The sequence below is a fragment of the Kogia breviceps genome, chromosome 4 (assembly GCF_026419965.1).
Source record: "Kogia breviceps isolate mKogBre1 chromosome 4, mKogBre1 haplotype 1, whole genome shotgun sequence".
NCBI lineage: Eukaryota > Metazoa > Chordata > Mammalia > Artiodactyla > Physeteridae > Kogia > Kogia breviceps.
The window spans coordinates 103,119,555-103,145,258 of NC_081313.1; the positions used below are offsets into that span (position 1 = coordinate 103,119,555).

The 25,704-nt window shown below is 40.2% G+C and overlaps 1 protein-coding gene across 7 annotated transcripts in view; it reads right to left on the reverse strand.

Moving 5' to 3' along the window:
• ZNF608 (zinc finger protein 608) overlaps nucleotides 1–12,065 on the reverse strand; it is a 105,139-nt gene extending 93,074 nt beyond the window's left edge. For 4 of the 7 annotated variants that reach the window (XM_067031505.1, XM_059060775.2, XM_067031502.1 and 1 more), the window contains exons 1-2: nucleotides 9,400–10,164; nucleotides 7,286–8,381 (exon numbers count right to left, since the gene is read on the reverse strand). In XM_067031505.1, coding sequence (XP_066887606.1) covers nucleotides 7,286–8,188 — 903 coding nt within the window. In that variant the 5' untranslated portion in view covers nucleotides 8,189–8,381; nucleotides 9,400–10,164. Of the gene's footprint in view, nucleotides 1–7,285; nucleotides 8,566–9,399; nucleotides 10,165–11,769 lie in introns of those variants that run through there. The other 3 variants (XM_067031503.1, XM_067031506.1, XM_067031504.1) reach the window with 3 other exon arrangements.
• Between the last annotated feature and the right edge of the window lie 13,639 nt (nucleotides 12,066–25,704).

Sequence of the window (25,704 nt, forward strand, 5' to 3'; positions counted from 1 at the left end):
AAACCAAATCAGGAGTTTTCTTAAATCAAAAGGACGAACAGTGACTTCTAGGAGATCCTGAAAGTGTGACCAATTGGAACTTTGTCGTCTGTTGCTAATTGAAGCATATAAAAGAGTCCATTTCTTAAAACATACTACAACCCCCTTTTTTTTTTCTTAATTCACTGCCACATGACAAAAACCAGAATCAAGTTGACTGGTAGAAGATCAGTGCAACCAAAGACCAAGCTATTATTTCAAACTGTCAGGGGGAAGGCAGTAAAATTGCTACCAGGTCTCCTTAAGTTACCCTTCAATAAAAAGAAGCCATCAGGGAAATAAGAGGAAAAGAAAACACATCAAAACCTTAAAAGTCCCTTTAAGTAAAATTATACGTCTGTGGCACCATGCCATCGGCTCTCTGGTTAAGATAATAAGCCAATTCCACAACCTAAATATCTGCTTTCTAAAATCATTATGTACAACACAAAATACAATCAATATATTTTTAAACTGTAAAAGCCGCCTTCATATGGCATTATTGGAATGTGCCTAAATGTCCCCCGTAGGCGCGTTTTTCTTAAGGTGCTAGCTGAGAATGAGGATTACCAGGAGTTGCAAAAAGCTCAGTGGTTGAGCGAGAATAGTCACAGTGAATAATAATCAAACTGGGCTGGGAGGTGGGGATGAGAAAGAAGAAAAGAGGAGCTTTGAAAAACCAGCAGCAGTATTTATTCATCACTTCCAACACATTTGTTTGAACCGAAGCACCCTTCTCTTTGAGTTCTCTATTACAACCAAAATATATATTTCTAAATTTTCATTTAGCTTCATGGGGAAGGGGGGAAGCCTTCTGAGTACCAGATGAGATCCAGGTGGTTCAAGGGCCACTGACCTATCAAAATATAAGAAAAGTATTCGCTTTGTAATCTCTTCAGTTCTTCAGGCAAAACCTATAATCTATTTTAGTACTTTCTCAAAGGCATTTCTAACCAAAATTTAGCAGATATGCAGAACTCAGCTCTAGGAGCAAGGTGCCAGTCTCCCCTCTTGAATATCCTTTCTGCACTCAAAATAACATTACAAACAGCCCAACTGATGGTCAATCTACTATGAATTATTTAACAACCTTTCATTCAGTTGCAAAGGCTTCGTTCCCACTGCCAAAACCTTTAGCTTAAATTAAAGAGAACTTGCTACGGAGAGCAAGAAGTCACTAAAGAAACTTCAGCTGGGAGAGAGAACTGGATGGATATGAAGAGACCAATTACTTGGCAGCAGAGTGGAACAGAAAATCAACGGTGACTTTTTTTAAAAGAATAAAGCCCACACTAACTAAACACTCCCAAATCCACTCCCAACCCAACAGCTATATATGCCATTATAACATTTCTACATACATACCTATGAAATAAATACCAGACACAGCGTACCAGTCTGATCCCTGTATGAGCCTGTAATGACGACTGAAGTCATTCCTGGGTCAGAGATTTCACCTGTTCTCTTTCCCTATAACCTTAAATGTACAGATTAAAAGGGTATTATTATTTATCGACAACAGTGCTAGTGAAGAGAGGTTATTTCCACTCCGCTGTTGCTAAGGAGCACCCAGTATTTCTTTAGTTCTGGTTTCCATGTTCTACAAGAATGTGATACAAGTAATTTAGGAATAAACTGTTTAGTATTCAAGCAAAACCCTTGATGTTCAGATCACCGGCAAGTTCAGAGTGCTGGCAATCAAAACTATGTTGTGCTACAGTAATTACTATGAAAAACTTCCAGTGCTTAATATTAAAGAATAGAATAACATGATCCTTCCACCTCTTCTACACCTCTAGACTGTGTTCAACATGGCAATTATCTCTGTTCAAGAAGCAAAGAGTTTAAACTGCACTGAAACTCAATTATACCCATGACTTTTTAAACATACACTTCAAAAGGCAGGTTTCATTACATTCAAATCACTGAGCAAAATCTTTTGCCCAACTTAGAAAAAAACAGATTTTATCCCTCTCCATGAGACATCTTCAAGTATAAAAATGATTTCTTTTTACTTTTTGGACCCACTTCTTCGTTTACTAAAGTAGAGGCCTGGCGAAAGACAAAGAGAGAGCCCATCTGATAAAAGCAGTGGGATGTGCAGCCCTCCCAAACGTCAATACGGCACCGCCTAGAACTGCCACCATTTTTAAAAACCAGATCACACACTTGTTAACAAAAAACACATTACTTTGCTACTTTTAAGAATGCAAAGGAACTAGAAGTGGTAGATTTATGATTTAAGTGCTTGTGGCTAAAATAGCTTTCCAATTATCAAGGGCCTCTTAGGAAGAGCAAGAATGCATTATGTGTTAATGACCACAACCAGGGGTCCCTTCTCCACTCTTTTGTCAGAACCCGGGCAGATCCTCCCCGCAGCTTCACCATTAACATGTCTGTTTCCTGTCAGCCCACTCAGAGATAATGTCATTTATCTGAGGGAGGCACAAGCCCAGTCATTAGCTTCTATAAAAGACCTCAAACAAAGGCCGGATAATGTTTTACCCAGGGCTCTTACTAAAACCAGAAGCCAGAAGCTTACCATCTAAAAGTCAAGGACTCCAAAGTTATCAGTGTTAAAAGAATATTTCCCTCATGATCAACAATCCTAGACTAACAGCTCTGAACCAGAGCAAGGTCTATGTAGAACAAACATCGGTCCAGGTGTTGCTACCACATACAATTAGATTAACCGATAAACGCTGACCAGAGTTAGCCCCGGAGAGCCTTTGCCCCCCCCCCTTGCCTCCAGGGGGAAAATTGACAGAATAATTCAGATACTGACTAAATAGTTAGATCTTTGAAGAACTGACCCCTCATTGTGATTGCCTGCAGGAACTGAATAACCATTATAAAGTGTTCAATGGCTGGGCTTCTGGAAATCTTTTAAATAAAAGTGGAACTGGTTAAAATAAATGTAGGAACACGTGTTTTCACAGTGTTGCTCATATTACTGCAATTTCGAGTTTCTATGAAGTACCAGGTGAACTTTTTAAAATTTTAAAAAAACACACACACAGTCAAAATTGGAGCAAATCTCAGCCGTTCAATCCTTGTTTTTCATGCTGAAAACTAAGAACAGATGGTTCTTTCCATGTTGTTTGAATCTGATTATTGAACACCTCTGTGGTTAGGGAGATTTCTGCTTAGCACTTTCGGCATAGATTTCATTTACTAACTATAAAATGCTGCTTAGGAAAAATAAGTCTTTATAACACCCTAATTAAAACCATCTTGCAGCCAAGCAATTTCACTTGAAGAGCATTCTTAACCTCATGACATTTGGACCATCAATCCCTCCCCGCCTCTTTTTTTTTTTTTTTAACAGACTATTTGCAAAGTTATTAAAAGTTGCTAAACATTATTTATCTCTTTTAGCACAACCTTGATCAGTTGCTGAGTAATTTTTAAAATTTCTCCAGCAAGCCCAGCAGATTACAAATACTGTGCTCAGAACTAACTCAGTGATGTGCCTGGTTATGCAAATATTCCAAGCTTCCATGGGGTCTCACAGAAACCTTCCTTGGGGAAAGGGCAGCCCCTCTGCACCCACTGCAAAAGCCCTGTCATCCTCCGAGGAAGCCTATAGAAAAGAAAGGAGCTGAATCAATGCTGATTGGGAGCCACCCTTAGTTACCAACGTTTTCAACAGCTAAATCCCTTATGTAGCTTTCAAAACAGTTTGCTGTCCAACAACAATGGACTTTGTTCTTTAATTATAGCAAGTGACCTTTCTGCCCTTTTATTTCACAGTAGATAAACTGCACTCTCTAAGCAGAATTTGTAGGGGGCACTATATTTGGGGGAAAGCATATCATCCACAAAACTTATTAATCAAAATATGTTCTTCAACTACTCACACTCGCTTAGAAAATGTGCCAGAATTCCCTAGTGAAGTGTAAAAAGGCTTCTACAAGAGAATAAAATAAAATGACTGATATCCTTTATAGACAGGTCCATTTGTAGAGCCCACACTTAGGCTGTTAAGGACCAGCTTAATGAAAGCAGCATGATATTACTCAAATCATTCTCTTTTCTAAATGCATACTGAATAGTCAGAACCCTAAGACCCAACCATAAGATCTCCTATGCTCTTCACTGTATTTGAAGTCTCAGCTGTTTTTAAGAATTCTTGTATGTATTTTGGAATATCCCAGCGATCAAATAAACCCATGTACTGTATTGAACTATTAGCCCAGCCGAATGCCTGCGTCTGATAGGTCAAAACTGTAAGACAGTTAAGGAGGATACATGCAGAAGAGCCTCAATACAGGCTATTATGCTTCAAAAGAAAAGGAGGGGGCAGGTGGGGAAGCAGGTTTTAACAACCAAAAGCCAACCCTCAAATCTACTTATTCAGACGCGTCACTGGTGGCTTAACCACAAAATGGGCTATAGAAATACAGCTCAAGTATCTTAGAATTATGGCATGTTTTGATTTTGTTCACATATTAAGAGAGTGGCGACTTTTACAACATACTTGTGGTTTCCACATAAAGGACTAGAACGCTCATTGATTTAATTTCATAATTGGACCTTTCATATGGTCCAATTTATGTTTTACATGACTTTGTGTAGTGAAGAAACAGAATAAACAGACCAAAAATAGACACTGAAGCATGCTGTGAAAATTCACCGGTGACAGCAAGTCTTATGAATCTCCTGGAACCATCCAACCAGGAAAAAGATAAAGAAAAAAGCACACACACCACATTACACCCCCCTTTGGTTTTCACATTTGACCCCTTCATGGGCCACATCCGATTGCTGAAAATTAACCACCTTCACTCTCAAGACACTTACTCTTCACAAACCCAGATAATCAAACAAGGCTGAAATTAAAACATTGTACAAAAACATCAAAAAACCTTTCTCAAAGGATGCCTCAGTGTTGAATTATTTTGCCAGGTAAAGCTTGTCCTACTAAATCTTTCCCGCCTCAAGAGGTCTCCTCCTGTCATTAGGAAGTACTTTCTAAATTGCAATCGAATTTTACACAACCAAGAGTTAGTGGAATTGGAGTGACTTCCCTGGGTGGCATTTGTACAAAGGAGTGCCATCTCTGTGTGCCAAGGAGGAAAGTGTTCTTAAGAGAAGTCCTTCTGGGGTGCAGTGGGCGTGGGGAGGAAAGCTGAAGGAACAGGCTTCCAGATCCTGAGCCAGCACCATAGCATGACAGAGAATAGCCCACGCTGCAGTATTCAAGCCCCTCAGAGCCATCCCTGAAGGGGCCCTGTGCCCGCACCAGCAGCTACGGTTGGCAGTGGTATGAATCTAAATGCACTGTGCTTGCTCCCCTCCTCCACCCCAGACCCATCATGACTTGTTTTCTCTTTATTTAGGTAATTCATATTATCACACTTATACTCCTCTGACTGAAGATGAGTTGCGTGTATATGAATAACTTAATTCTTCCATTTTTCATCCAGTTTCCTGTGTGACTGGAAAGTGAAAAGAACACAAAAACTGGAGAACCGACACCACGCTCTCATCTCAGTTGCCATGACAGCAGCCTTTGAGATACTGAAATGTTCCGATTGCCAGCTAAACAAAATTGTTGACTGTGAACATTTGGCTGGAAGATTAAAAGGCTAAGGGCAGTACCTCCCACATTCCAGGCAGCAGTGAATCCAATCAAATGGCTCTGACTCCTTAACCACAGCCATTGTGAGCACTGGATTAGGGCAATTCATCTAGATAGTTAGGGCAGATTAGAACTGCAATTTGAAGACTACTGGCAACAAAAGTAAATGCTCTACTGTACTAATAAGAAGACTTCAGAACGCCTTTTAGCAGAAATTATGTGAAACTCCACATTTCAGCGTAAGAATCGAAACCTGGATTTAATGCATTTAAATTCATCAGTGTAAAATGCTGTCTGACCAAAGGGATATAGATAGAAGAAGCAGGCGTTCAGAGGCTTTTTGAGATTTTGGCATCATCTACACCTTAATGTACCTTCATCGACTTCTAAAATCATAAAACCGAAACTTTATTCCTGCAAAAAGAAAAAGGTTTAAATAGACAACAGTGAGAAATTGTACACAGAAATAATCACCCAAAGACATTTCACAATTTTGATCAAGTGAGAAATAGCAAAAAATCAAATTATTTAATAAGCATATATCCAAACAACCATGCCACGAACCACATGATACGCATTTGCTTCTGCAAGGCACAATCTGTAGAATTAAAGGTTAATTTTATAGAGACAGCACTCACTCCCCCCAGTTCGCTCCCAACCTGCTCTGTGGACAGAGCACCTTCAGCTCTGGGACATCACTTAATGCAACTGCCAGACCAGTAAGTCCTAGGCCTCCAGCACAAAGCAGCACAACACGAGGGGCAATTTTTCGAAGGCAGTGTCTCACTAGACTTTCCGACAATGACAAAGATGGGAAACAGGGTCCGAATGACCTAAATCAACGCTCCCCACCGCTCAAATGCAACACGTATTTCGGGTATCTTTTGGCTCCGTTTTCACCTTTCAGCACACCAATCCACCAAGTCCATTTCACTTTTCTTACCAACCTTTCAGCTCCCTGGACAAGCAAGAAATCCAAGTGATAACACTCTTAAATCTCCAGCTAAGAACCGGGCAAGGGAACAAGGAAAGAGTCCTGGAGGCCACCAAAACCATTCCATTCTTGCTACACGGTTATGAAACAAATGACCCTAGGAGACCAAGGTTTCATTCGGGACCAATGACAGTACAATATCCTTTGACAAGACTATTTTGGAGAATATCATGAAAAAATAAATGGGTGAAGGGTGGAGTGTAAATTCGAATCCTCGACATACCTCTCAGGGGAGGCAACGTGAACTCTGCACCTAAGGACACATTACCAGAAATACTAGGACGTGTACATTAAAACAGAAGACAGTTCTCCTTAGGGGAGAAATCAGGACAAGAGGTAAGTGGGTACAGGAGCAGGTTTTCTGTTAAAAGCACACCGCAACGGGCTGACTGGCCAAGAGCCCTTCTGCAGGGCAAAAGGTACTTGGAACACCCAGACCTTCCCACCTGGGGACCCAAACACTAGCACCACAGTAGCAGCAGCAGAAAGAAGCAAGAGCTAAACACTGCACGCCAAGTAAGCTGCCCCATACCAGAAGTTCACAGAAAGAGTGCCGGAAGAGAAATCTCACAAAGAACCAGAAAGCACGAAATGTAAGGCACACAGAGGCACGTCCCCACCCACCACGCACCCACACAAATGCACACAAAGAGGAAAGTAGGAGATCTAGGAAGGCGTCTTTATCCTACCTTCTCAGTTTTCAGTTTCTTGATTCGCCTGTGGCTCTCCTCCTCCTCCTCTTCCTTCTTTACCAACATAGAGTTTCCCATGAGCCCTGAATCCGGGGCACTTTTGCTAACTTCCCCAGCAGCCGCGACGCTGCCACTCCCAGCGCCCCCGCAGTGGAAGGGGCTCGCGCCACCTCCATTGCTCTTGGCCCCAAAGCCATAGAGGCCCCCGGAAGGGGCCTGGCTGCCACTGCCATTCTGGTGGCCCTGAAGCAGGTCGTGCTTGTCCTTCCTGGATTTCCCTGCATCCTTATCCCGCTTGGCGCCTCGGCTGCTCTGGCTTTTACCTGGCTTCTCCTCTTTGCTTTTCCCGCAGGAGGCCGTCCCCGCGGTGGCAGCGGAGGTGCCGGTGCTGGTACTATTGCTGTTCGGGTTGCCGCCGCCGCCGCCGCTCACACTTTGACCCAGCGCTGAATTCATGCCAGTTGCCTCTCCAGGGCGCCCTTGGACTTCCTGCCTCTTGCCAGTGCCGCTGATCTCGGGAATCCCATACAAGGCAGCAGAAGGCAGAGATTTATTAGCATCCTTAGAAGTTTTACTCCTTTTCACTTTTGATTTGCTGGTCTCTTTGTGTGAATTCCCCTGGGGACCAGAGGGCTGAACAGAAGCAAATTTTAGGCCATCCGCTAAGGCTGCGGTAGCACCGGCCCCACTGGAGGCCAGACCTCCACAATCCTTAGAGTTGCTGCTGCTAGTGGTGTTGGTGGAATTATTCATTTCAAATTTCTGTCTGTCCTTCTCCAAATCAGCGTCCAAATCAATTATTAAATTTCCAACCCCGATTTCCCAATCATCGCCACTGTCATAAGTATCAACCGTATTTGGATCCACACCCTTTCCTGCCGTAGAAATGTTCACTGACATCCTGAAGATGAGCTCTCTAGAATAAAAATCCGATGAACTTTCCTTTGGAGATGAGGGGACATTCGTTTAGCTCCGCTGGGCTTTCTCTTAAAAAAAAAAAAAAAAAAAAAAATCTTCTAATCTTCCTCTTCTTTTTCCTGCCCCAGGAATGGGTCCAGGGGTTTTACACCCTTCAGTCCAGGTCCACCTTTTCCTGTGAAGGGGGGAAAAGTCGAATATTTCTTGTCTGGGTGTTACCAGAATAAAAAAACGATTAATACTGGGGAGTCAGTGAGGGGTACAGGGAAGGATGGTGAGGAAGGTGGCTCATGTATTGTCTCCACAGTCCAATATCAGGTTTAAAGAAAAATAACCAAACCCGAAAAACGTACCCATGACAGTAAGCATCTTACAGTAGCTAAAAAAGAAAAGCCCTTTATCAACAACACAAGGATAATCACTTTTTAAAAAGCATTAAAATATCTTAAGGATCTGAGTCAAGTCCAGAAAGGTTTAAGGGGAAAAAAAAAAAAGAGTTTAGGATTTTTTTTTTTCTAGCACATACACATGGTAACAACCCCAGAAACACAGCCTGAACACTCGGACAAGAGGAAGGAACACGCTTTAAACATCCCTAAACATGTCCTAGATCTTGCAATTTTTAAAAGACCAGACCCTGGAAGTTCTCTAAGGCTAGTTTCAGAATGATGTTGCTAAATTTTCCTCATTTCTAATTTTATTACTTCTTTTTACAAATTGTCTGGGCAATCTGGTTTTTGTTCCCAGTAAGGAACAGAAAAAAACAACCAATAACGCCCCCATACACATATCCCCCCATCCTCTCTTCCCCAACAGTTTATACAATTTTATTTTTGAAATATACACACACGTCTTTAAGAGCATTTCTCTATTTTAGAAAAGACAGTGTCAAATAAAAGGCTAAATATATGCCTTTTGAGAAAAAGAAATTACATCTAAACAATTCTACCGTATTCCTAGGTCACAGACTGGCTCAATCTGTTAAATATGGTGCTACTGACTGTAAGGGAAACTGATTAAGACATACACTTTAAGTGATCTGCGCCAAGGTGGCCTCAATGACCGCAAATGAGTGTGTGTTTGACAAAGATCAGTTAAAACGGTTTTTAAAGGGATCAGCCCCTTTTTAACAGTTGATTGTCAAGGAAAAAAAAATAAATATACATACACACACACACACAGACATTGCTTACCTTTACTCCTTTATCATTTTTTAATTAGGCCAGCAAATCAAAATGCCTTTCCCACTCCACTCGGCAAACAAGCCTGTGCCTCATTTTACTTAAACACCAAATGATCAAGAAGGAAGGAACCAAATAACACATCTCAGCCAGAATAATCACTCGATAACATTATTCCACTTCCCCACCCCCCTTTTGGCAAACGGATCAGTCCTTTTCTCCTTAAAAAAATGTGTCACTGTACAGCTGGAAGATAATGTTTCACATTCACAACAGAAGCACCAAAGGGTTTTTTTCCTCTTAACAAGCATCGAGAATAATAGTTTTTAAAAAAGAGAGAGCTTAGAGAAAAAAGTTTTCCCAACTTCTCATTCCGCCTTCAGTTCCAGACTTCAGAGTCACCGTGATCAGTAAGTAATGATCCCATGTAGCAAACCTACAGGCGTCCGCTAGTAACAAGACAGAATGTGCTAACATCGGGATAAATTAGTGAAAGGGAAGAAAGAATAAGAAGAAAGGACTGAAAATCTGGGCTGGATTCCGCCTGTTAGTCGGGAAGTGGCATTTTTCCGCCCGTCCTGACAGATTTGATTTCTTGAACTAACTTAAGAGGAAAGGAGGGGGAAGGGGATGGGGGAGGGAGGGGGGAGGGAGAGGGAGGGAGGGAGGAGGAGGAGGAAGAGGAGGAGGAGAGGGAGGAGGAGGTGGAGGAAAGGGTGGGATGAGAAGTCTAGCAAAAGGAGAAAAAGAAAGGTGTGGAGGGGGAGGGGAGCAGATGATTCAGTGAGCTGATAAACCAGTTATACCAGCATTCAGGGTGGGGGCCGGGGGGCGGCGGGGTAGGGAAAATAACGGCGTTTAAAATTGGTTCAGTCTTCGAAACCTAAAGGATGTGATGTTTTCCTGTTTTATGTTGTTTTAAGAAAAAGGAACCGAGTTCCTAGTATAGTCCCCGAGGGGGGGAAAAATCCGCTGTCGTTCAAGCCGATCAGTCATGTGGTAATTCGATAATTAGAGTCAAAAAAAGATTTTTTTTAAGGCGACCTTTTTCAGGACATTTCCCGTTTATAGCCGCAGCAAACGGTGCGTCTCCTTTTTATTTATTTTTCTCCCCTCCTCCCTCACCCACCCCCCTCCTGTGTTTAGTCAGATGGCCCCGGAGCTTGGCTTAGTATTTTTAATTAGCTGGCGTTTGGAAGCTAAAAGCAGTAATGAATTGTTGATAGATTGGAAGTGGAGAGTCGCTTTGCTGGAAATGTCGGGGCTGGGGGAGGGGGATGGGCGAGTTAGCAACAACCAACCATCTAAAAGGAGCGATTTTGTTACAGTGCAAGCCTTTCACATCACGTGAGGATCAAGGGCTCAATTGGTTGTCGTGAGAACAAAAATGGTGACAAGCGTATCAAGAAAATACTGATCTGGTCTTTAAAAAAAAGCTGAAGGTCTCTCCCCTCCCCCTGCACACACTCTCCCCCCCCCCCGCCGCCTCCCCCCACCCCCGCCCTTGCAGTGGGAGCAGCTACAAGTTATGAATGTGAAACATTTCTCGAAGATCTAGGCTCTCGGAAGTTCGGAAGGAGTGAAATGTAATGAGTACAAGAGCAAAGCAGATGTTTTAAAGAAACACCTTATAAACCTTTCCTCAGCTTATCTCGAATTTGTCGTCTTTGCCAAGGGGCCAGGGATAGGGACGACTAGGCGAGGGGGGCAGGGCACCTCCACGCTACTTGGATTTTAGGGACCCCCCCTCATGTCTTAAACAAAGAAAAACATTTTGCTAGCTCCCAATCCAGGTCCTGTAATAAACACCATTGTTACTATTTGCGGGTTTGTTTGGGTTGGGTGGGGCATTTTTTTCCCTTAATGGTGTTTTTGCTGCTTGCTTTTTTAAGGAGGTGGAAAATGGTAATTATAACCATTACAGGTAATGGGTGACAATTCCCTTAATATTAAATTATTGGGCACTAGATGTGACAAGGGACAGAAATCGTCTTGTTCTGCCCTTGCCCCCATTTTCCTGGTTCAGTTTGGAAGAGGGTCCTGCCCAGCTAGGATAGGAGAGGGAGGGGTGAGATGCGCTAGAGAATGGACACTGCAGATCAAGATTTGTAACTGTCACTTTTTATTCTCCTTGGGTTAGAGCCCCAAAGGTAGTTTACTCTAAGTTACCCCGAGTGCCCAGTCAAGCTTAATTTGTGTGAAGAAGTTACAAATGCTTCACCCTCCACTGAATAAAAATTCACCCTTCTGGGATTGTTGTTCTCAATGCAAAAGCCAAACCCTGTAACTAGTTCCTCATTTCAATGCATAAAACTCGCACATTCCCCTGCATGAAGTCCCCGCTAAGTGCTATATAGAGACACACCACGCAACCGTACTTACGGTCTGTATTGGATCGAGTTGACCTTTTCCTTCTAACTGCATTGAATGTGTTTGGTTGCAGCCGCTTTATTTTGGAAATTATAATCTCTTCAACAAATTTATTATTAAAGAAGATGGACCATCAAATGTCACAGACCGGCCTGTGTATTTTTTATAAAAACAAAAATTCAAATTAAAAAAAAAGAAAAGAAAAATTCCCCTGGTGCACACACACAACAAGCTTGTTCTGCAACACTGAAATCAGGACTGAAACACAACACACACACAGGGGGAGTGGAGCAAAAGGAGCTCTCAGCCTCTATACCTGAAAGGGACTTTTCTTTGTTCCCATTGCCCTTTCTCATCGGGCCAATCAGAGAGCAGCTTTTATGAAACTGGGCTCTCTCATTGGCTAGCTGCTTTCTCTTGGCTACTGTAGGGGGTTGAGATATACACACGTATAAAACACACACTGAGAGCGGGTGGGGGTCCGGTGGGGGGCGGTTGTGGAGACAAAGCGTTTTATTTTCCAACCAGATTGGGGTTGAGGAACCTCCTGTAGTAAGATGGAAAAAAAAAAATGGTGCGCCCGCTTCAATTACTACATCATTCACATAAAACACTTATTTATTAAAACAAATCTCAAACAGGCTGCGAGGAGAGGATGTCGGTAAATATAAGTTTGATTGTGTTATCTTGGGAGAAATAATGTATGTGATCGCTCGGTGGCAGAGGGAAGCCAAATGAGCCACTAGCGCGTAGCGAGGAGAAAAGGGAGGTTGACTGTGTGGAAATGACTGCGAGCGTTTTGCCGGCTTCCATTCCGTGTTGCAAGGACTCGGCAGCGCGAACTCCCGGGACTGATTTTCTGTATTGCACCTACTGGCTTTCAACCCTCCCCCCGCCACTTTGCCCTTCTTTCAATGGGTTTTTTTTTTTTTTTCCTTGTGTCTCTCATTTTACTCGCTGATTAAATAAGAAAAATCGATCTGGGGGTGAAGGCGGTGGTGGGGAAACAAGTAACCCTTTTGTTCCCAGGCTTCTGGTCCACAAGCAATGAAGTGTGAAAGCTGGCAACCATTTAACCACCACTATGTGAAAGGTTCTTCCCTGGAATTAGTAACAAAGCTTTTCCACCTGGTCCTAGGCAGCTCCAAAAATTTTTTTTTAATTAAAAAAATGAGGTCCCGGCTAACCATGTTAACACTTCGGGCTAGTCCCATTTTTAAAAAAATCGATTTGTGGGAGATAAATATACTAGGAAGATTAACCCGTTAAACAGTCCCAGTACCATTTTTAAGCCGAGGGATTGTCAGAGTTCCCCTTCCCCAAATATTTAACCCTCTCTTGGGGAGAGCCGGTGTCAAAGTCCTCTGCAGGCAACACCATGCAATCCACCAAGAATACAAAAATATTTTAGACTGTATTGTAGGACAAATGCCAGCAACCAAGTTAATGGGACTCTGAGGTCACAGGACAAGAGAGGTTAATATGAAATAACAAGTTTAACAATAACAAGTATTGTACTGTAACCGCTAATATACTTAAGCTAATGTATTTATATATACTAAGCCTTTAAAGCACTTTTAGTTTTAATTTTTCATTCTTATTTTCCATCACTTTTAGGAGCTGGAATATGGAAATTTTAAAATCAAAGGGTGCACTGAATTTAATTGAAAGCGTCATGATCCCAAGTGTTAAAGATGCAGCACTACCGGGTTTGTAATTTCCACACGACAATCGCAATTTAAGAATGTGTCTTAACTGAGTCAAATGGACATATAAAGTGAATTAGAGCTAGCAGAAGATTGCTTATGATACAAATATTCAGTGATGACTTTGTGGATCAATAAAAATATTTATGTCACATGTTTTAAGTAATGTCTATTGACTCGTGTTTGAGCTTTCGATGTATTTAGTTCATTTTTTAAAAATGCCAATTAGTTGTTTCACTACCCAAGATGAACTTGATTTGATGCTAAAATAGTAATAAACAGCAGTTTCCATCCTTTGCTGGGGTACAAGGAATGCAATCTATAATAGTCCTTAAATCTACCTAAATAGATTTATTTTCAAAGCAAAGCCGTACATTAACAAATAGGGCAGAGAAGATAATCTGATACCCACTTATCGTCTATTTTAACTTTCATATTTGTTTTACACTTTTGAACGTACAGATTTTAGAATTTGTGTGTGTCCCACTGCTAATAGAACATGCACGTTGATTTTTAACTTTTCTTATTTTAGAAGAGTGGTTCCTCAAAGGACCAGATCATTCAGACACTTCCTATGTCCCTGGAGTATTTCCATTTTTGGAAGCCCATGGTTACCCTGTATAATCAGCTTGGAAAAATCAATAATTAGCTTTTAAAACAACTGGACTTAAAAAGTCATAGAAAATAAGACCTGCTGAAGTTCATAAAGGGTAGAAGCAACTCCTCCAACACACTCCCTTGGTAAAAGCAAATCATAGGCTCTGCAGCATAGACTTAGTGTAACTAAAACCAAAGTTTAGGCTTCCTAATACTCAAATAATCTGATCTAACCCTAACTCAATACCTAACCCTAATTCTTCAACCTTTTTAATAAACCCCACCTGGTTAAAGATAAAGGCTTATGCCAAATTCAATCACATATTTAACCCAAACCATTTTTGATAAATTCAAGCATTTTCCTTCCATTCCAACATCTCCACACTCCGTTCGCACCCCGCCCCCACCTCCTGCCCTCCAAGCTCTGCCTAGAGACTTGAATCAACCACAGTTGTTCTGCTGGCTTTGTGCGTGTTTGTTTTCTTTTGTTTGACAAAGGGGCCAATCAAGAGACATCAGAGGGCTATCAGCTAATTGATGAATGAAACTAAGATCATTAACTACCGGCTTAGAAAATCAGAGCTACTCCCCTCACAAAATTGGGAAGTTCTACCATATTTTAGAGAAGGAAATTGTATCTGCCTCTCTTATCAAGATGATAGGGAACATACTAGTGTGCGTACTGATATCTACACGCATATAGTTGATAATACCAGTACACTATTGTATAACATGTATACTTTGTAATTTTACATCTTTGTGCGCGTCTAGTCAGAGATGCGGTAGAGGGGAGGAGCTGTCTGGAAAGGAGTCTAGGAGGAAAGAAGAGGTGGGAGGAGCAGAAGAATAGTCTAAAAGTAGCAGTTAATGAGCGCTGTCTCTGGCTTCCCTGGTGGCGCAGTGGTTGAGAGTCCGCCTGCCGATGTGGGGGACGCGGGTACGTGCTGCGGAGCAGCTGGGCCCGTGAGCCACAACTACTAGCCTGCGCGCAACGGGAGAGGCCACAATGGTGAGAGGCCTGCCTACCGCACCAAAAAAAAAAAAGATGCAAGAGTGCTGTCCCATCTCCAGTAACCACCACCACCACCAGCTGAGGTCCTGCTCGTACTGCTTCCATTACTAGGTGATCAGAAGATCCTGGCACAAGACTTTTTCCCCCTTTTTAAGGGCAAAGACCTCAATGCTGAGGCCAGGGGCTTCAGGTAGTAACACAGGAAAACACAGTGGTCTTTCTTTGGTGCCCATTTCCTCTGATTTGTGCTGTATCATAAAAGGATCAGAAATAATTTCTTGGATTTTTGTTTATTTGGAAGGCAGTCTATACGTGGGTCTAACTTTTCTAAATCTATGCCAACTTTGACACTAGAGAGTTATTCAAGACCAAGGGGAAAAAGTGGAAAGCAAAGTTATTAAAAAAAAAAAAAAAAAACCTACCTGGGAATGGACTTATGAGGAAATAAACTTAATTTAGACATAATGAGAAACTTTCTGGCTGCCCAGGAAGACTGTGGAGAAAGGGTCATATCTGTCTGGGCTTGGTTATGTACAGACCTGCCTCAAGGCTGTGGGCAAGTGACCTGGTTTCTAGGGAATATGGAATTGGTGATTTATTAAGACACTGGCACAAACACTAGATGTTCTTCACTTTACCTAGGGATAACATCCTAACTTGCTACCAAGGAAAGGTCTTTTAGAGAAAACTCTCTGTCTTTTCACACATGCTTCCTAAATCCAATTCAAGTTTCTGTATCGTTAACAATATCCGTCTCTAAACAACTGTCCCCAAAAAGAGATAAGCAGTATTCTCAAACATTTGACGTTTTTGCAATATCCTGAAATATCACTGGACCAAAAAAGACTGCCAAGAAGCAGATGTCTAGTGGAGAGAGAGGACCTGGCACAGAAACATTTTATTTCATCCCCATGGGAATGGGGGAAGTACTTAGGGAAGCAAGACACGGATGGTGTTCACCCTGCAATGGAAGATGCCTCATGAGAGACTCATGGACATTGTGATATACATTTTGTGAATACAGACATTCACACACACTGTAAAACACAGCTGTGTTAACTTTTCAGGTCATTTCTATGCTCTATTAGTTCACCTTCAATTTAAACTCCTCAGCGTAAAACAAAGGGACTCTACATCCAAGGGAGGGAGAATGATGTCTATCTTCCAAAACCTTTATAACATGGTTTTGCTTAAACAAATTGAAATGATATAAAGCAAATTTTCCATGCTCTGAGACTCAAGACTACAATGAATTTTAATAGTAAAGAACTGTAAAGTTAAAGGAGTTTCTCTCTATATGTGTCGGTATTTCCCTATTCCTTCTCCCAAACCTCAACCTGAAAATAATCCAAAAGTTAAAGCAGCAAATCTTGTCCCTTTTATGCCATACAGTCCTAGGGAACCCAGCAAAATATTGCAAAACAGCACATTCTTCTAAAGGAAAACATCTGTATACTGCTCACACTGAGAGAACTGTGATGTAGGTCAGTGTTAAGTATCTGAAATCTTACCTCTGCTTGCCTGGTCTTTCTGGTGTGGTGTGCGCTACTATATCTGAATGGGTGCCCAAGCAATGTCTGCAGATCAGTTAGCAAAGGAAGGCAATTTACATCTCATGTAATGAAACCATTTCTGGAAAAGGATTTTTCTTTTATGCCAGTGGAGACCGGGTGCATAAAGAAGATCAAAACACAAGTTACATTTTTTTAAAACTACTTATTGGAGATTGCTGTTGCTGGTTTTATTACAATATGTATTTTACAGATTTAGCTAATAGCCCTGATTTTTCAAATCGACCTCTGTTTAGACACGTTTCACTTTGGGCTGTTTCTTGTCTGCAAAATTACAGTCATTTGCACGTTATTACAGTGGGTAGGAGACAGATTGTATTTAGCATTGGGTGGGGGAAGGGTTATTATGGGAAGTGATCTGCTACGGTCAGCACATAATTTCAGCCTGAAGAAAATTGCTTCTGAATGGCTGGTCTGTTAGCTAGCCAAGGAATGGTCACTGGGAGAAACTGAAAAATACTTCTGCTTAATCTGCATTATAGAATTATTCTCATTTCCAGAAAGATGGTTTGTGGAAAAAATGATTGTAAAACCAAGTTTAAAAATGTGGAGGTGAAACGTTGTCAATGCTCTATTTGAATCTAAAACAACTACAACAAAATACAAACCACCAAGCATGAGAGGGCCAAAAGGCAGCAGGATACAGCCGTGTTCCACTCCGTCTTTCCTTCTTGCCTCCCTTTTTCTGCTCCCCCTTTGGTTGTTTTCAAAAATCTCTATGACTTAATGACAGTGGATTCTTATGTATGTGTAAACATTTGTGAGAGTAACACCAAATACATTGATAAATGTATCTCTTGCTTTCATACGTATATGACTACATGAAAAAGATTTCCTAATATAGCTTCTTTTTGGAGGGTAGCAGAATCCCCTTAATTGTGAGAGTATTTCATACACTTTTGGCACTAGAATTTAAGGACTTTCCCACACTTTACAAACTACATTGTATTTGTGCGTACTTCACAAAGCTGACAGATTAATAAAGCAAGGATGAAAGCGTATCAGAAATTATAGCCCCTGTCTAATTTATAATTTAAATCAAACCCTTATGAATCGCCTAGGAAGTCTTAACATACTTGGTTAGAAAAAATCAGGAGACAGGTTTATTTTAAAGAAAAATAAAAGAGTACGATTATACTCAGCTCCTTGGCTGCTGAGTATCACTTTCGTTGTGAACAACTGTGCCTCTTTTGTTTTCAAAACAAGCTTTCCTAAAGGATGAATCACTACAATCATTTGGAGAATATGCAATAAACAACAGAAAGCCAGAAAGTTGTTTTGCTATTTTCTCAACAGAGCATTTCCGTCCCATCCTCAGCTCAGCTGAGCCTCCAGTCCACCAACCAATCATCATTATGGAAATATGGTTCTCAGCCTCCTGATTGGCTGATTCCTGGGCCAGTATGTTAGGGTTTCTTCAGCTCAATGAACACTGCATACCAGCCTGCTCTGGGGACCCTCTTCTTCCAAAAATATTTTAATCACCTTTCTTTTCTTTCCTTCCATCTTTTTTCAAGATTCTTAAAATCATCCAGGGAAGAACATTGTATTCTTTTTAAACACTTTTAAAACGTAATGATCATATTGGGGATCTGCTAAGAATGGAATTTAATGTCCAGGGACATTTCTTCTAACCATATTTTAATGTTTTCTATTTATTTGAGTTCTCATGGTGTTTCCTTGGATTTTAGAGGAATTCCCACACAAGTTAAATGAACAAACTGTTCTAACACATGCTTTAATTTTTTTTTCTTAAACATTACCTGTCCCAACTAGAATTTTTTTCTCTGAGATTTTTAAAATTTAAAACATGAAATTAAAACACTTAATACTGAAAAGTAATCGCATCAAACAATTTTTAGGAGCAAAGGAGACAATGTATTTTCCCTCATAATTAAGGCATCTTATCTATATTTTTTTAATTGTTCAATATTTTACATTGTTATCCCCCCAAACCCACAAATGTCTTAAGGATGCACAACTTTTTCAAACTTAAAAGAGGTTTGTAATTTAAGATAGTGAATAATAATGGGAAATATATGTGCGACTTACCATGTTCCAGAAATTCTTCTTAATTCTTCGTATTGATTCATTTAATCTTCATAACAGCCCCATGAGACATCATCATCAGACGAAGAGACTGAGACAGAGAAAAGATAAGGACCATTTTCAAGTAACAAAGCGAAATCTTGGTGGAGCCAAGATTTAATGTAGGAAGGCTGGCCCGAGCCTCGTTGCTTAACCACTGCACTTGACTGCCACCCACACATGGTTCCAGACAACAGTTCCACCCATTTGGTTGAGCATAGAAACATTAGCAGGTGACTGGTGACTTCTCTTCCTGAAAGAATAATGAATTCAACTGTTTTTCAATCAAATAAAAGCCACTGTGTCTTCTTTCCACCAGAGATTAATACTATGCCAAGCAGAAGATGTGGCATTTAAGACTCAGTATTAAAAAAAAGAAAATCAGTTTCTTGTTATTATGCAACTGAAATGTTTTAAACATTAAAAAAAATTACAACGATGGGTAGCACAGTGAGGTTGAACATGACATAAGACTGGTCTTTTTTTTTTTTTTTGTCGGTACGCGGGCCTCTCACTGCCGTGGCCTCTCCCGTTGCGGAGCACAGGCTCCGGACGCGCAGGCTCAGTGTCCATGGCTTATGGGCCCAGCCGCTACACGGCATGTGGGATCTTCCCGGACTGGGGCACGAACCCGCGTCCCCTGCATCGGCAGGCGGACTCTCAACCACTGCGCCATCACGGAAGCCCGAGACTGGTCATTTTTGAGACTGGTGATGTATACATTGGAATCATAATATTATTCTTTATGTAATACATATATACTTGGAAATTTCTATATTAAAAGTATAAGAAGAAAAGCTACTAGGTCTTTGAGAAGGAAGAGCTATTCAGAAACACAATTTATTCCTTGGCTTTGGAACATTTTTGGCATTAACCTAATAGGGTAAAATTCTCTCAAATGACAATGCTGCGTATACAAACAAGCAGGAACAGATTATACTTGCTTACTACCATTTGTTTACTCAGGTTTTTGTTTGTTTATTTGTTTTAGGTCAAATTCACTCACTGGGCTATATATGGTAAAAATCTGTAATGCTCTAATTATATTTTCAACATGCACTATTTGAACACTTCGTAACTTTCTATATAAACTATTTCGATCAAAAAGGAAAAAAATCAATCCCACATAGAAATATATTCAATAGAAATTAAGAAATGAAGATTCAACATTTCATCACAGGTATATTATACACTAGGAGAAAGAAAAAATTATTTGGTAATTTAGATTTCTTCAGGGCATGTTTTCTGTCTTATTCAAAGAAACAGAGTTGTAGAAATGAAACCAACAGTTCAGATACAGAATTAAATTCTTTAAAATAGTAACATACAGTGAAAGACACTATATAATATAAGCAACACTGAATAGAATTAGACTAAATGAAGAGAAAAATGTTTAATCTTTACACAAAGAAGGCTGTGACACTGAGATTAAAAAGAGCATTGAAGAAGATGAAATCATGGTAACAGTTACTATTCTTAACAAATAGGATATAATTTTGTGAAATAATGAGATTATAACACAAGGAGTCACTGATAAAACTGTTATAGCAGAAAATGGATAAATCATTAAATATAATGAGATTTAACTATCATTGTGAGAGAAATGATACATAATTAGAAAAAGGAATAGAATATAAAAAGAAAGCGTTTCTGCGGTTCTACATTACTAAAAGTCTAGTGATAAAAGAGGAAAGTATTTCTGAGTCTATAAATAAATTAGGGACACAATTATCATTAATTATAATAACAAGAGTCCTCTCAAATCCAAACTGAGGACCTGGCAACCTTTCATCTTACTTAACAAACACCTGTATAGCACTTACTCTGTCAAAGGCACTAAGCTAAGCATTTTATAAATATTAACCCATTTCCTGAGATTAAGTGTGAGATATTCATTCAACCTCTATTGTGTTATACAGGTTCACAGGAAATACAAAAAGGAATGACATCACATCATCTCTGATCTAGAGATGCTTCAAATTTCATAGCTGATGTAAGACACTTGCCAAACTCCAGAGAGGATTTAATTTATGATAGTCAGTAAAAATATATTACTTTGGGGAAGAAGAAGAGCTAACATTATCTAAAGAGTCAGCACAGACTCTAGGAAAGAAGTAGGTGAAATTGTTATCCCACATTAGGATGCAGCTGGAGGAAGGTCATGCCAAGAAGAGGAAACACAGCGAACATAGGTATAGAGGCAAAAAAGAAGAGAACAGGGCTTCCCTGGTGGCGCAGTGGTTGAGAGTCCGCCTGCCGATGCAGGGGACGCGGGTTCGTGCCCTGGTCCGGGAAGATCCCACATGCCGCAGAGCAGCTGGGCCCGTGAGCCATGGCCGCTGAGCCTGGGCTTCCGGAGCCTATGCTCCACAACTGGAGAGGCCACAACAGTGAGAGGCCTGCGTAACGAAAAAAAAAAGAAAAAAAGAAGAAGAAAACATCAATGTTAGTTCAGCTTACCTAGATCACAGGGACCCTGAAGGGGAGGAATGGTGGTCAGATGTAGGTTGAAGTCTTATTGTAATAGGGCCATTATGAATCTGCAGAGAGGTGTTTTTGGTGAGGGAACTATGGAAGCTGACATCCAGCTCATGCTCTGTTCACCAAGCTATGTGCTCTGGCTCTGTGCTGTGTCAGCCTAAGAAAGGGCAGCCTTTTAAAATGTAGAAAAGGGTGCTCTCAGCCAGACTGGACTGGAGGATGGTCTTTACCCCCTGTGATGAGAAGTCTGAGTTTATCACAAGGCAATGAATGGCCTACCTTTAGTAGGCCTATGGAAAACTCTTGAATATCTTATAAGTTAATTTACAGTCATATATATATATATATATATATGTGTATATATATATGTATATATATATATATATATATATATATATATATATATATATATATATATATATATAAAGAGAAGGTAGTCAGAAAGGTCCAGAAGGTAGTAAATGAATCATATCATCCATGATGCCTGGCAGAGTTCTTGGAAATTGTAATGTTCAAAATATGTCTGTTAAATTAATGAACTTATATTGAACTTCTAAATGTGAGAAGAGTAGAAAGGATTCCCCAAAAAACATAGGGGATCATAATGGTTAACAAGCAGGTCAAAGTGTATTGAGATAATATTCAAGCCAGCAAGTAAATTCAGTGGACAAATGATAACAATAAACATGTAATAAACCAACTCTGAACTTAGAAACTCTCAACTTAGAAAGTACAATTTCTACAAGAATACTCCACAACCAAATTAAATAAACTAACCAGAACAGGGAGAGGTCTTTATGAATGTAAACCTGTTGAAAGACAGGTCTTTATGAGTGAAAACATGTTGATTGAAGCAAAAAATGTCAACAAACAGAACTTAGGGTCAAAAATGGTCTCCCTGGGGAACACCAACATCTCAATTTGGGGCAGAAAATACAATTGCTTTAATGATGAATGAGTGAGCAGAGAGAATTAAAAAAGAAAAGCAAAAAACCAACAGGGAAGGTATACTTCTGTGAAGGAGAGAGTGATCAACAATTCAAAATGCATCAGGAAAATCAAGTAAGTGTAAGACTGAAAAGCCTCCATTGGTTGTTTTTTTTAAAATTAATTAATTAATTTATTTATTTTTGGCTGTGTTGGATCTTCGTTTCTGTGCAAGGGCTTTCTCTAGTTGTGGCGAGCGGGGGCCACTCTACATTGCGGTGCGCAGGCCTCTCACTGTCGTGGCCTCTCTTGTTGCGGAGCACAGGTTCCAGACGCGCAGGCTCAGTAGTTGTGGCTCATGGGCCCAGTTGCTCCACGGCATGTGGGATCCTCCCAGACCAGGGCTCAAACCCGTGTCCACTGCATTGGCAGGCAGATTCGCAACCACTGCGCCACCAGGGAAGCCCCCTCCATTGGTTTTTACTTGGGAGAAAGACGTAATGATCATAGAAAGAGCAACATAATCAAAGTGGTAGCAAAAACCAATGGGTTCAGGACTGAAACAGAGGGGAGCAAATCAAGAGATCAAATGAAGCCTACTCTTTTTAGAAGCATGCTGTTGAAAGGGAATAGAGAGGGTAGTTTGAAGAGGGTCTGGGAGGAGACTTTTATTGTTGTTTTTAATATGAAACAGCCTTCAACATCCATTTTGAGAGAAAGGAATCGGTAGAGAGAGGAGTTGAAGCTTTAGAGGTTAATTGATGAACACAGATCTGAGCTGAGAAAGGAGGGTCAGGGAAGGAGAGACAATTCAGCTGTGTCTGCCGCAGGACCATTCCGTCATGAACAGGTATTTCTAACACAGAAAACCCAAAGTGGAGGGAGTTAAGTGGAGACTCAGGGAGCTGCTTGAACAAGGAGACTGCCCCTCATGTAGCAGGATTATAAGGACCTCAGTGGAACCCAGAACAGTCTTAGCAGGCAATGAAGTAAAATAGCTAATATGGGGCTCCCTGGTGGCGCAGTGGTTGAGAGTCCGCCTGCTGATGCAGGGGACACGGGTTCGTGCCCCAGTCCGGGAAGATCCCACGTGCGGCCCGTGAGCCATGGCCGCTGGGCCTGCGCGTCCGGAGCCTGTGCTCCGCAACGGGAGAGGCCACAACAGAGAGAGGCCCGCGTACCGCAAAAAAAAATAATAGCTAATATGAATAGAGACCCAGACGATCAAAATTTTTTATACAGATACCTAGAGTTCTTAATAATTTAGTATATCCTGTAACTTTCCGGGAAGCTGATGAGTTAAGGAAAAAGAAACTTGAGATATTAGAACAGATTTATCTTGCCAAAGTATAAAAATTTTAATGAGTCTATTGTTTTAAATTAGTCTCTCCCTTTCTTAACAGGGTTTAGACAATAAAAATAAGAAGGAACTTTCCATTCCAACTTTACATCCCACTGGGTCATATGTGTCTAAGGTAAAAGGCTTCTGTATTTACAGCTATTTGTAAACCCAAAGTGAAGGTTTGTCATTGACCCACATTTGAGGCACCCCCCCTGCCTCAATATAAAATATAGCTGACCCCATTAAAATCTCACTAGTTTATTTTACAGTTATTTTATTCCTTTACTTAAATATCATTTATCAAACACCAAACTATATTCCAGACACTGTGCTAGACTTAATACAAAAAAGAACTTTATTGGTTCATTCTTGAAAAGGACCCATTTTTTATATTTTACTTTCACGTTTTTTTTTAAAGTTGGATGGTCACTTAGGGATGAACGCAATTCTACAAAGTCATTAACCTTTGCACTCTAGAAACAAGAAACTAATTAATGAACTCCCTGCATCCCTTAGCTGAGGCATAGGTCAGTATCAGAAAACAGGGCTCAGGATGTCCAGTTCCAGCAGCAAGGTTGTGAAAACCATAGGTAACACCAGGTCACAAACAAAACTTCCAAGATGAGACTGTTTCAAGAAGAAAAGAAAACAAAAATAATCTGCAACCTCAGCAGCCATCTCAGAAAATTTATTTAAATTCAATAGAATAAATAGTGAGTAAGAAAGAGGAAAGTTCCTAGGATGATAAATATCATTTTGCTGCCAATAGAATCAAACTGTATACTAAAGATGATTATACAAAATATTCTAAAAATATTTCCCAAAACATTCAAAGATGTTCTAATGGAAAAAATAATTAGAAGTGGTATATCATTCACAAGAGGAGTCAGAAAAGATTTATGGAAGTCATGAAATATTGGAGCTCTGGAAAAAATATTATAAAAAGGAAAAAATGTAGGCACTGGATATGCATGTAATATCTGATAAGTCTTAAAACTATTAAATGAATTAACAGTGGAAAAACAGGTTACCTAGCACTTCTCAGACCTTTAAATATATATTGTCTATTTTTCCATTTGAAAAGTTTAGCATATAATTAGTGTCTGACATTTAAAAAAAAAACAATTTTATTGAGATATAATTTATGTACCATAAGATTTACCCATTTTAAGTGTACAATTCAATGAATTTTAGTACACTTAACAGAAATTTGCAACCATCACCACATCTAATTTTAGAATATCCCCATCTCCCTAAAACCTTGTGCCTATTTACTGACACTAATGGGGTTTTTAATAATAATTTTGGAAACAACATTTAATGTTTTGGTACTCTACAAAATGGTATTCACATAAAAGTTATGATTGGAAAATGAGTTTGATATTTCAATATGACCATCACCATCTAAAATATGCACATTTTGAAAACATCTGGATAATCCTTTACAGAAGTTGGTATGAGAGGTTCACGACATGATAAAGCAAAATCTTGATGTATATTTCATAAAAATTATCACAGTTATCTTTTATGAGTTACTCAGCTCTGAATTCATCCTTTTTGCCCACTTGGTAAAAGTGGATCTGAGCCTTTTAAATAGTTTTCCTTGCCAGATAGCACAATATTAAACTTTGTTAGTAGAGGGCACTAGAGAGACATTGCAGAAGGGAAGCGTTCTGCATCCTGGTTCTAGCATATTCACTTACCAGGCTCCTGCAGCATAATACTTCTCCTGCAGTATATGGTGAACAGCAACCTCCCTTGGCACCCCAGTGGCCAGCACCATTGCTAAACGCCTCTTGTGTGATACTTCCCTATGTACAGATTTTGCCAGCACTCTAGGGGGCAGATTTCCTGAAAGTTCTGCTGGCATGGCCCCACAAAGACTTCTCTGCCATCCAATGAACTAAGGCCATGGGTCTCCAAAATGTCTGGATCTCAGTTCTGGGTGTGAGGGAACAGAGAACTCTTCCTTGGGTGCTTTATCTCAGCACTAAGGATAGTGGTTGTATTATATTGTATTATTTCTGATATTATATCTTTTATTCTTACATTTTTTTAAGTTGTCTTAACTTCTTACTAGCCAGTCCCTCATTACTACAATCCCCTGCTATAGTTAATAATTATTTATATTAAACTTTCCCTGCTCAAATTACTATTTGGTTCCTCTCCCTGATTAGATGAAGACTGATATAAAAACATACTGTCAGCCAGAAATATCTGCTT